Source organism: Typopeltis vanoorti, chromosome 12 (genome assembly GCF_054136105.1).
Source record: "Typopeltis vanoorti isolate ZY-2024b chromosome 12, IOZ_Tvanoo_1.0, whole genome shotgun sequence".
Taxonomy (NCBI): domain Eukaryota; kingdom Metazoa; phylum Arthropoda; class Arachnida; order Uropygi; family Thelyphonidae; genus Typopeltis; species Typopeltis vanoorti.
The window spans coordinates 84819253-84831920 of record NC_143560.1 but is presented as its reverse complement, the minus strand read 5'-3'; the positions used below and the strand labels follow the sequence as shown (position 1 = coordinate 84831920).

General features: G+C 35.5%; 1 protein-coding gene across 1 annotated transcript in view; it reads left to right on the top strand.

The window, feature by feature from the left end:
• Positions 1 to 11432, top strand: part of LOC150100952 (uncharacterized protein ZK1073.1-like) — a 355092-nt gene extending 343660 nt beyond the window's left edge. Inside the window, exon 13 of the mRNA XM_090401442.1 lies at positions 10281 to 11432. Coding sequence (XP_090257568.1) covers positions 10281 to 10306 — 26 coding nt within the window. The 3' untranslated portion in view covers positions 10307 to 11432. The remainder of the gene's footprint in view (positions 1 to 10280) is intronic.
• Positions 11433 to 12668: the final 1236 nt, after the last annotated feature.

Sequence of the window (12668 nt, the reverse complement as noted above, 5' to 3'; positions counted from 1 at the left end):
TCTATGAAGTGTGGACATACAATACTTACCCTGCAGAGTTTTGTGTCTTGTCACAGATTTAAGCCTCTCATAATCACCTGTCTTGTACGAGGCATGACAATTTAATTCCTGGAATGCACCTGTAAAAATCCTACATTCAGAACTATACATTAGTGGCTACTGTCACCTTCGAAGTATAGTCCCTTTGTGCATTTATACACTGGTTTATCAGTGTATAAACCTGTTTCCATTTTTGGAAACAGGCTTGGAACTCTTTTTCCTGAATACTCTTGAGTTTATTTATCATATTATGTTGGATATCAGCGATGTCAGAAAATCTTCATCCTTTTAGCGCAGTCTTTAATTTTGCAAATAGCCAGAAATCAGAGGGAGCTAAGTCAGGTGAATGAGCAGGATGATCTAATTCAGTAATCAATTTTTTGGCCAGAAACTCTCTCACGATGAGCACGGTATGGCTTGGCACATTGTCATGATGGATGATCCACTTGTCAGGCCACAATTCAGGTATTTTTTTCCTTTCTCGATTCATTTGCAATTCATCAGCCATTAATCACACACTTAACCGTCTGTCAGACCTTACCAAATCTCACACTCTGTTCACATTTGCATCCGTCATTTTTGTTTTTGGTTGCTCACTTCTGGGGTTGTCGTTCACATCTTCTCAGCAACCTTTGAATCTTTTATGCCACTCAAAGACACTTGACTTTTTCAGAGCATCCACACCATATGCCATTTTCAACAGCTCCAACGTTTCAGTAGCAGTTTTGCCAATTATCACACAAAATTTGATGTTAACATGCTGCCCCAAATTTCAATCACACATTTTTATGCCAAAGTTTACATGCAGATCGCTGTTGTTTTTGCAATAGCCAACTAGCAAATGGCTTTATCGGCATGAAGTTTACACACACATTAGTTAAAAGATGTACAAACACGATTACTCGTGACTTGAACCAAATCACCATATGGGCAACACTACATGGCTGTTCTGGGAATTAAATTATTGCACCTTGTAAATTAAGGATGCCAAGAAATTATATTCTTGGTTTAATCCTTTATCCAAGTGTAAGCAAACAAAGTTTGCCCGGGAAGTAACTTCATGGCTGGGCAACTTGCATATAGATGCTGATGACTTCACATCACTTTCCATGGTATCCCATAATGCAAAGCACATATCCTTATGGACATGTATAATGCTGTGCATGTTGGGAAGAGTCACTGCCCAAACCAGTTTCAGCCTTTATTAAGATCTCATCAGTGGGAGTCAGACCTAGAGGTGATACTAAGTTTGAAGTACAGTAGTATCTTGCTAATCCGAACTGTGGTTTGAAAGAAAAAAAAAAGTTTTATTACGTATTATTATTTTGTGTACTATTATTTTTATTTAATAATTATTATTTTAACCATTATTACAGTACATTTTTTTTTTCATACTGTCGATTGTACGGTTACGTTGTAGGCCTATTTTGATTTATTGTGTGTTCACGTTTGCTTTTTTATACTGTACATATTGTCGGCATGAATCACCGCTGTCGAGAGTCATGGATAAAACTGTGGCCTTCTAGAATTTACCAAGATAACTACGGTGATACACAAAAAGCGGAAATTAAAAACATGCATAATTTGGTTAAAAATATAAATCCAAATGTTGAAATTTCACAAACAGATGTTAAGGAATGGATTACAAGTAGAACCGAAAGTGAATTCGAAATCAAATCAGATGTTAAAATTATAAATATGACGCTACAGAATGAATTAGAAGACGATGATGACAATAAAGAACTCAAAGAAAAAAAAAAGTAAAACATGCCGAGGCAGTTGACAGTTTTAATGTGTGTATAGAATGTGCTAAGCTGAATGATACGCCATTCCACAAAATTGTATTGCTAATGCAGCTCCGAGGAGAAGCATTCAAAAAAAGTTTAGCTTCCAAGAAGCAAAAGAAAACCAGTGACTTTTTTTTAGTGTTATTTTGTGAATTTTTTTTTTTTTTTTGTGTTGTGTACAAGAAAGGGATATTTTGTATGCAAATTAAGTTATGTACTGAACTATGCAATTTTACTAAATCAGAATCCTCAACAATACAGGTACACAAACTAAATTTTTTTCTAAAATAAACTTGTGTACTGTATTATTTTTTAATTTTTATATTACAGTACAGTAGCATTTTTTCTATCAGTTACTTCATTTATTTACAGAATTAAATTGATGTACCATTAGAATCTGATTATTTTTGTCTTAAATGCTAGTTATTGTTGTCTCTTGGGAGGAAATTCGCTAATCCGAACGATCACGGTTTTTATTAGTTCGGATTAGCGAGATACCACTGTAATGCAGAAATCATATTTCCTTATATAAGTAGCCATAAGGTGTCACACCTTAGTACTAAAATGCTCTGTATTAGAGATAGATGTTGCAAGTTTTTCCACTTGTTTATACTATAACCACCTCTGGGTCTGGCTCCCACTGATGAGACCTCAATAAAGGTCAAAACCAGTCTGGGTAGTGACTCTTCCCATAATGCATAGCATTATACATGTCCATAAGGATATGTGCTTTGCATTATGGGATAACTAAGGCAAGTGATGTGAAGTCATTAGCCTCTGTATACAAGTTGCCCAGTCATGAAGTTACTTCATGCACAAACTTTGTCTGCTTACACTTGGATAAAGAATTAGAGAATATAATTTCTTGGCATCTTTAATTTATAGTATAATCAAGTGGAAAATCTTTCAAAATCTGCTTTGTTATTCCACATATACCGCTTCTTGACTGAATCCTCATGTTGTACGATCTCCCAAGTCAAGACCACACAATCACTTTCATCAATCGGAGGCAATGTGGTCACCTTAGTTATGGATAGCTCTTCTGATCCTGTGACTAGGTCCAGTACTCTCACAACCCTAGTCCCTCCATGACATGCTGCCTCAAGTAATTATGTCTTAGTATAAATACCATTTATACTAAGACATAATTACTTGCCATATGCTCTTTCTTCCTTCCAGTCTATATCTCCATAGTTGAAGTCCCCCAAGCCTCCGTAGCTCAGTCGGTATAGACGAAGCCCTTTAGTCAGAAAGACCTGATTTCGATTCCTGTCTATGACATGAGGAACCTTTATCTGGTCTCTTTCGACTAAAGGTGAGCTAGCTGGTCTCATAATGAGGTACAGGGTTTTTTCACCTGGAAACTCGGGTTTTTCGTCCCTCAGAACAGCAAAACTGGCCAGTGAACGAATGAACACACGCGCGCGCGCGTGGAATCTATAGTCTTAAAATACATACTTAATCCCTCATTAGGAGGGCTCAACCTGTCCTAAGGGATGGTAGAGGAATAGGGTGAACCCCCATATGAATAAATAAATAAAGCTGAAGGTCTCATAGTAATGAATCGACCTGTGCTCATTGTACTAATTTGATGATGCATATCTTCCAGATCATCTGCTGAACCTATAGCAACAACCAACTGTATATTTTGTCTTACTGGCCTTGATATCACACTAGACTGCTTCAAATGAACAGCCACCCTCCTACCTATTTCCTATTCTTTCTGGCTGCAATTCATCCACCATCGTCAGCAGTACCCCTCCCCCATCCTGTCTTCTCTGTCTTCCCTGAAAATACTAAACTCTTCACATTCTATCCTTGTAATAACATCTGCTGTTAGCCAAGTCTCACTAATGCCTATAACATTTGGTGAGGTTGCACTAACCAATGCCAAAAACCTCCCTCTTGTTCGTGATACGTCTGGCATTAGTATATAGAAACTGCAGCATCCCTTTACACTCCCACCCACCTTTGCTACCTGAATTGACTACCCTATTCAATATTTTTGCTTGAGAAACTAGATTCCATACTTTGTCATTCTCACACTCACTCGCCTCATGGGTGCCTTCACATAAACTCTCCTGCTTCCACCCTAATTTCTTAAGTTTTCCTGAATTTGCGCTTCAGCATGCTCAGTGAACAAAGCTCTCTCCAGACACCTAACACCAAAACCATTTAGATGCAGTCCATCAGCATTGTACAAATCCTTCTTTTTCATCAATCACAGATCCACAAATTCTACATCATTCCTTCTGCACAGCTTATGTATAGACTCGTTTGCAATGGAAGGTGTTGAGAGAACATGAGGTATTCATGGAAGTTAAGTTTCTTAAGTCAAGATAGGAGTAAGAGCTAGGTTTTTCTCTCGCAGAGCAGTGAGTGAGTGAAACAGTCAAGGATTCTCAATGAATCCTTGACTCCCTGGAGGTCTCTGATAATAATAATATACTGAACTACAAAGCTGCAAATTATGACAAACTTAGGAGAATACTATCTTTGGATTCCATGATATCAGCAATGCATGGAAGCTTTGATAAGATGCTTAAATGAGGCAGCATCTGAATCTGCTTCCAGAGTTCAAAGAATAAATTGGGAAGGAGTCAAATGAATGTGAAACCTTATTAAGCAAGAGATCCATAAGTAGAAGTTGATGTGGAAGGAATATCATGAGAATAAGAGTGAGAGGAGTTATGAAATGTATAAAGCTCAGGTCAGAAATATTACGAGCATTGTATGAAAGCTAAGTTGGAATATGAAAAGAAACTGGGTGCACAGGCTAACAGCAGCACCCAAAAAAAAATCTATTGTTTTTCTGCAAGTAAAAAGAAAGAAGGAAAGAATGAATGCGGAAGAATAACTTTAGTGAATGCAGACTTTATCCTGGTATCAGAAGCAGATATGATTTTTTTAAATAATAAATGCTCACTTCACTGAAGTATTTCAGCTTGGTATATTATTATTATTATTATTATTTGACACCTCCAGGGAGTCCAAGGACTCATCGAGGGAGGACACCAAACTCTGTACAACTCTATCTCTGCCACTCAATCCACTAACTATGCCAACGCCATCTACTGCCAACCACCACCACTAGTATTTCCACAGACAATCACATATGTGACATAGTGCACGGTGCTACCATTACTGGATGAAGAGGTGCACGAACACTAGAGCTGTTGTGTAACCAGGATAAAAATTTGGTAATAGGGACTGATGAGATATCAGCACATATGCTTAGAGGAGTGTTCTGCCGAAATGGCTTGGTCCTTGTTATATAGTACAACTTGAGTCTCAGCTCAGAAAAGATCTCACAGTAATAAAAAGAATGTATGATATAAACGTAGGTTTCTGTGGGTAAGTAGTTCGTTCTGTAGGTAGTTTTCGGTATTGAGACCACATATTAATATAAAGAGTTAATTAAGACCTGACAAGTTTCATGCGTCATAAGACCTACATCATCAGGGGTAATGGTACGTAAAAGTTTTACACAACAGAAGCTTATTGACAATTAATTATACATATTAGAAGTTTTTAATAACTTCACAACTGTTAAATAATTGAGAAACTATTATTTAACAGATCACTTTTACCCCAAATTGATCTAGTTTCCAACATACAATTTTATTTTTAAATTCCTTGTATATGTGAATAACATAACAATAAATGTCTGTTTAGAAAGGATTGTTTTAAATAGTTTCATGTGCAACTAGAAATTGCTTGCACCCTCATAAATGGTAGATCTAAGATTTTCTTAATGGGAACAGTAATATTGCTTTTAATATAACAATAATGAAAGTATTACTGTTTTTTGAATAATTTTGATGGCATTTGCAAATACAAAATTTCATTAAGTTCCATCAAGCTAGTGAAGAATTATTGTTATTAAATTAAAGATGCCAAGAAATTATATTCTTCTTCTTCTTCTTTAACCCTTTATCCAAGTGTAAGCAAAGAAAGTTTATACATGAAGTAACTTCATGACTAGGTTACTTGTATATAAAGGAAAACGATGAATGTGGATGATCAGGAAAAAAAAAAGTGTTTGTTTTATCAAAATTTGCCACTGATATGGTTCACTTGAAATCATAATTTTAAATTTTAAAATAACAAAAATCGATATGATCAAACTAGAAACTTGGCAGGAGTATTTCCAGAATCCATGGCATGATAACTAAAGAATCAGTGATTCTTTAGTAAGAGGTGTAATAGATGAGAGTTTGTTAAAATCATACTTACCGGGTGTGAAAATTAAGGATGTAAGTGAGTCTATAAGAGCGCAAAAGCAGAGGGTGAAAGAATGATTTAAAAGGAAAAAAAATTGCTATGAGAGAGGACTTGAAACAATTACTAAAGGTAGCAAAAGAAAAGAGTGAGAGAGTTAAGTTAGTAAGTCTGTTGCCATGGTATGACAGAGAAGAGTTGAGAAGGAGGACCATAATTGCAAATGACTCTATGCGCAGGTTATGCAGGAGTGGTGGTGTGGAGTTTGTGGACGTGTGGAGTGAGTTTGATGGGCAAAAGGATTTATATAAGATGGATGGTTTGCATCTGAATGGATTTGGTGTGAGTAGACTGGAAACAGTGTTGTTGAATGAAGTGAAAGTGGATGTGCAGATTCAGGGAAACTAGAGTTATTAAGGGGGGGGAGTGGATATGCAGACTTCAGGGAGGCAGTTGAGTGTATGAATGTGTATAATATACCCAAGCTAGTATGAAGGACAACAAATCAGAATGGGATAGTTAGTATAAGGCATCAATGTAGGGGTGGGACTAACGGGCTTCTGCATTTCATGTATACTAATGCCAGGAGTATTAGGAACAAGAAGGAAGAATTTTTGGCTTTCGTTGACTTTTCCTGGCCACAGGTTATGGGCATTAGTGAAACATGGCTGACAGAAGACGATATAGCTAGTGGGATAGAATGTGAGGGGGTATAGTGTGTTCGGGAGGGACAGAGAGAATAAAATGGGGGGGGAGTGTTATTGATGATAGCTGATGAACTGCAGCCAAGGAGAATAGAAGTTGAACTGCAGGATAGTGAAAAGAGCACATTTGAGGCTATTTAGTGTGAAATTGAGACTAGCAGAACAAAATATATAGTTGGGTGCTGCTATAAACCAGGTGATGGAATAGATGGTGGAGATAATATGCATAAGCAAATAGAAGCAATGAGTGGAAGGAGGGTAATTATTATGGGGGATTTCAACAATGGGAACATTGATTTGAAGGAGGAGAGAACACATGGGTGGAAGGAATTGGATTTTATGTTGTTAAGGGATAACTATCTGCGACAACATGTAATGGAAAACACTAGGGGCTTGAGAGTGCTTGACCTAGTAATTGCATCTGAGAATTTGACTGTAATGAATATGACCACATTGCCACCAATTGGTGAGAATGATTATAGGGTCCTGACCTGGGAGGCAGCTAAATGTGCAGAATTTTCAATTAAAAAAGGGTACATGTGGAATTACCGGGCTGGTAAGTTGCTTACTTCAGTGCCATGGCATGTAAAACTGCAAGGGCTGAATGTCGATAGTGCATGGGAGGTGGTTAAGGAGTGTTTGCAGGAGGTAATGGCTGACTGTATACCTAGAGTCCAAATAGTAAATCAAGTAGGGGTTAAATGGATGAATAACACCATTAAGCTTGAGCTGCAAAAAAGGAAACAACTGTGGAGGGAATTTTAGGAGAAAGGTGACCTGCAGTCACATGAACGGTATAAAGCGCAGGCCAGAAGGGTAATGAGTGTGGTAAGAAAAGTAAAAGCAGATTATGAAAGAAAATTAGCCATGCAAGCTAAAGAGAATCCCAAACCGTTTTTTCGATATGTTGCAAGTAAAAGAAAAAATGTATACGGCAGAATGATTTTAAAGAATGCCTATGGTAGGGATGTAACAGAATCAGTTGATATAGTGGAATTACTGAGTGAGCACTTTGCAAGAGTATATCATCCAGGTGGTGATATTGCAGGAATGAAGGAACCAACAGCTTATATGGGAATTGTGGTGAATGAAGTGGAGGTGAATAGTGTATTACAAAACCTTAATGTGAATACATCTGTGGGATTGGATAGTATATCAGCTCATGTCGTACATGAAGCGGCTAAAGAATTGTCAGTGCCCTTGACCATTTTGTTTAATTTGAGTCTCGGGTCTGGGTTAGAACCCGAGGGGATGGAAAGAGGGGAAATAGTTCTGCTGCATAAAGGAGGTTCCAACATTGCTGTTGCAAATTACCGACTGATCAGCATATCAAGAGTCATTGTCAGGATCTTGGAGAAGATAGTCAAGAGGAAAATACTGGAATGGATAGATGAAAATGGGATATATGTGGGACAGCATGGTTTTGTGAAGGGTAGATCATGCCTCAGTAACTTACTCACATTTTATAAAACAGTGACGTCTGAACTGCATAAGGGTAATAGGTTTGCAGTGATTCAGCTGGACCTTGCTAAGGCCTTAGACAGGATACCACATGGAATTCTAATCAGTAAACTGCAGCATATGGGGATGGATATAGGGTTGGTGAGATGGATAGGAGGGTGGTTGTTGGAGAGATATCAGAGAGTAGTTTATTCAGGAGTAGAGTCCAAAAGACGCCATGTGACTAGTGGCACACAGGGTTCTGTTCTTGGACCACTGCTGTTTAATTTGTTCATTAACGATATAGGAAAGGATCTGAGAGGAACTGTTCATTTGTTTGCTGATGATGCAAAGTTGGGTAGAGCAATAGTGAATGCACATGATGTCAAAATTTTGCAGGATGATTTGGAGGACTGGGCTAAGGAGAATGGATGTCAATTTAATGTGGAAAAATGTAAGGTTTTGCATTTTGGGGTGAAATATCTCCACAACTGGGCTACTTGTTGTTGCAGTGGTCCCTTCCATAATGCATTACACATATCCAAAAGAGGTTGTGCTTTGCATTGTGGGCTACTAAGGGAATTAATATGTTATTATTATGTGAAGTCATTAGCTTCTATATACAAGTAGTGAAGATATTTCAAGTGCAAACTTTGTTTGCTTACACTTAGATAAAGGATGAAATCAAGAATATAACTTCTTGGTATCTTTAATTTATAGTGAAAAAAACTTTTAACATTGCATAATCTGTTACAAATATGCAGGGTAGGCTGTAGAATGCATGTTCTACTATTTCCAATCTGCAACAGATGTCACAGGCTGGATCTTCAGTACTAAAGTACCTCTGTTTGATGACATTTACTGGAATGTGACCATATGCAGTTCTCCAACCAAGATCCCTCCTGTTAGGGTATCCTTGAGACTTCAGTAAATTATTAAACAGAGTGCCATTGTTAGTACCCAACTGTGGAAGTTCATGGCAGAAAACATTAAAGATTTCCTTATATTAAGTTTTACTCTTATTAATGGAAAGAATATCAATGCCAGTATGCTTTAGCAGTCTTAGAGTTAAGCATAGAATGCCATAGTATTCACAGACGGTCTCAGCTTTTGGATCATTATAACCATTTATTCCAAATAGCAGTAAATAAAAATGCAGGTAGTTCCAGAGGTCTGCAATAATTTACAGATTTGAAGCTGTATTGCTTAAATTAGTCAGAGCCAGATCCAGGAAGCTACCAAAGTTGAATTAATTAATGAAACTATATATAAGTATTAAAAAAGTATATCACATTATTATTAAAATACTCTGGATCAGAGATAGTTGTATAAAATTTCTTCACTTAGTTACAAGTAAAATTATACTCGACAAGAAATTATATTCTTTATCCACGTGTAAGTAAACAAATTTTATGCACGTAGTGAAGATATTTCACGTGCAAACTTTGTTTGCTTACACTTAGATAAAGGATGAAATCAAGAATATAACTTCTTGGTATCTTTAATCCTCATGACTTTTACTGCTTGTATATGGAAAATATATGGCTTTTGCATTAATTCATGACAGACTAAAGGAAATATGCTTTGCATTATGGAATGGGAAGTCAACAGCTTCTATATACAAGTAGAGTAGTTGTGAATATACTTCACATGCAAACTTTGTTTGCTTACACTTGGATAAAGAATTAGGCAAGAATATAATTTCTTGTCAAGTATAATTTATTTTCTTGACCTCCATGGAGTCACAAGACTCATTTATGTATCTAAGTGACAAGAAAAAATTATAATAGTGAAACATTTTATTGAAATATGTGAGAAAATTGGCAATATAAAAAGAATTAAGCCTTAATTGTACTTGACTATTTTTCCAACATAATATATAATATTTACATCTGATAATAATCATGTTTATTTCCAACATAATATATAATATTTACATCTGATAATAATCATGTTTATTTCCAACATAATATATAATATTTACATCTGATAATAATCATGCTTATTTCCAACATAATATATAATATTTACATCTGATAATAATCATGTTTATATAATATGTTAAATATCCTCATTTCATTTCTTGCAGTGAGCACTCTGTCTCTTTGCCAGTGAATTTTCTTCATTGTGAAGTCTTGTTGACTGTGACTAAAGATCTTACTCCAGATTACTTTTGTTTCTGTATGTCAGAAACTATTAGAACTTAACTTCTGTGCTAAGATTTGATAATCTGTTTACTAAAGTGTGTGTGTGTATATATATATATATGAAATATAAGCACATGTCATTTATACGTTTAAAGAAATGTAAGCTGTTTGATGGGTTTAAAATATGCCAATCTTCTATTTTTAAAATTGAGTTTTTGGTCTAGTGATATACATTTAAGGCATTTTGATCACAATGTCCAGATTCATGTTTTAATTCTTTAGGAATATTGTTCTTAGATTACAAGGTTATTTATTTAAGCAAGAAAGGAAAAATCCTCAAACATTCATTTCTGTGTTTCAGGCCTAATAAATGGATAAGTGCAGTAATAAATGGATTATATATATATCATATCTGTAGACATATTTTATTAATTTTGTGAGTTTTCTGTGTAGCAAAAGAAATTCACTTTGTTACACAAAAATTACATTCATAATAACAATCATGGAAATATAAAGATGGGCAAATTACAATAGTACTTTGATATTCCAGCATCTTCCAAGGAGAAAGACTTTACATGAATGTAATTTAAACACAAGAGAACAGCACCTATAGTTTAACAGTATAATGTACATGTTCAAAGGTGTATATGGATTTTGAAAGGCAAACAGGTTTTTATCATTGATACTGAGCTGTTGAATAGATCTGCTCTAAAGTGAAAGTGGAATAATCCATGTTGGTGGTACCTCAAGGCAGCAAGGAAGTTGAATGTTAGTGACCTTCACCACTTGTTTTGCAAAGACTGAGTGAGGATCATTGGGATGACAGCTTGATTGGCAACTAATTACCCCACTGTGTTATGGATGTGCTAGAATATAGGCTTACGTTTTTCAGAGTAAAACTTTTAAGATTACAAATATTACATTTAAACCTTGTAATGACATCCATGATCCCAGATTGGTAAATAAAAGCCCTAGAGATTAAACTAATCTTTGTGGAATGGGTACTGGATGCCAACTAGTTTTGGAAAAAAAATAAGGTTAGAAAATTTTGCCTACTCTTTTTGTGACATTAAAAAAAAGCTTAAAAAATTCTACATTTTTATGTTTTGACTTTAATATTTTGAGTATACCCACAAGATAAGCCAACACAATTTGAACCATGGTAAATAAATTATGACTGATTAACCTAACCTGTCATGGTAAAAATAATTAAGATCACATCAATATAATAAAAAAATTGTACTAGTTGGCAATATGTTTTAGTCTTAATGTTTGCATTAAAACATGATACTTACCATATTAACAAATGTAATTAGTTGTTCATAATAGAGCTTCACAGCATAAACACAACGAAATGTTAACCATTCTCTAAACAGTAAACTAGAATTGTGTTAATGATGCTTCTGAGGAAAATTCCCATAAGGTTAAGAAATACCTAATTGTATTTTTGGATAAATACAATTTTTTTGGCTAAATACAAATAAATACAAAATTTTGGCTGTTTTGGATAAACTGCAGCTCTTCTGTTAGCCTTAATAGCTGTCTGTTTCTTTTATATGGTGCCAAGTACAAATCTTTAGTAGGTTGACACTTGAGTCAGCCATTTATGTCTGGTATTTTGACCTGTAAGTAATTAATTCAGTTGTGTGGTGACAAAATCATTGAGATTGAGCTGATCAGATCTTTCCTCTCCACAGAATCAGAAAACCAATGCAGCATTTATTGTCATATTTTCTGACTTAACTGTTTTTCAGTTTGGAAAAAGTGTCATTACTTCATGTTAGAAAGACCTGCATGCAGCTCCTGTTTCTGATGCAAAGAACCTCTCAACAGGACTTTTCATTTGAAGTATAGTTAGCCAATCTTATATGAAAGTTGTAGGATTTTTTTATTTAAGACAGACAAACCTGCCAGAGAATTTTGTTGTGGACCTACCCACAAAAAGTTATAAATCATAATGCATTAGTACTGTGGATGGGCTAAGGATTTTTCCCTTATTATACATATGCGGACACACAGAGTATATTTTTTTTACATAATCTGTAAACCTTGGTCTAGAGATCAAACATGGAATATCAAACCTGCAATTAAGCATCGTCATGATCTCATGCAGACAATGAGCTTCGTGTTGGAGGCTTAATGGAATGTATACAGCACTCGGAAAGGATTAAAACTGATTTTAGTACTTCCAATATTTCGTCTCAGTCACTGAGACATCTTCAGGTATTACAAAAAAAAAAAACAATGTAACATTAACACAAATAGTCACTCATGTGTTTAGACAAACTAAACACACGAGTGACTCTAAAGTCCTATGTAGGTGGTGCACC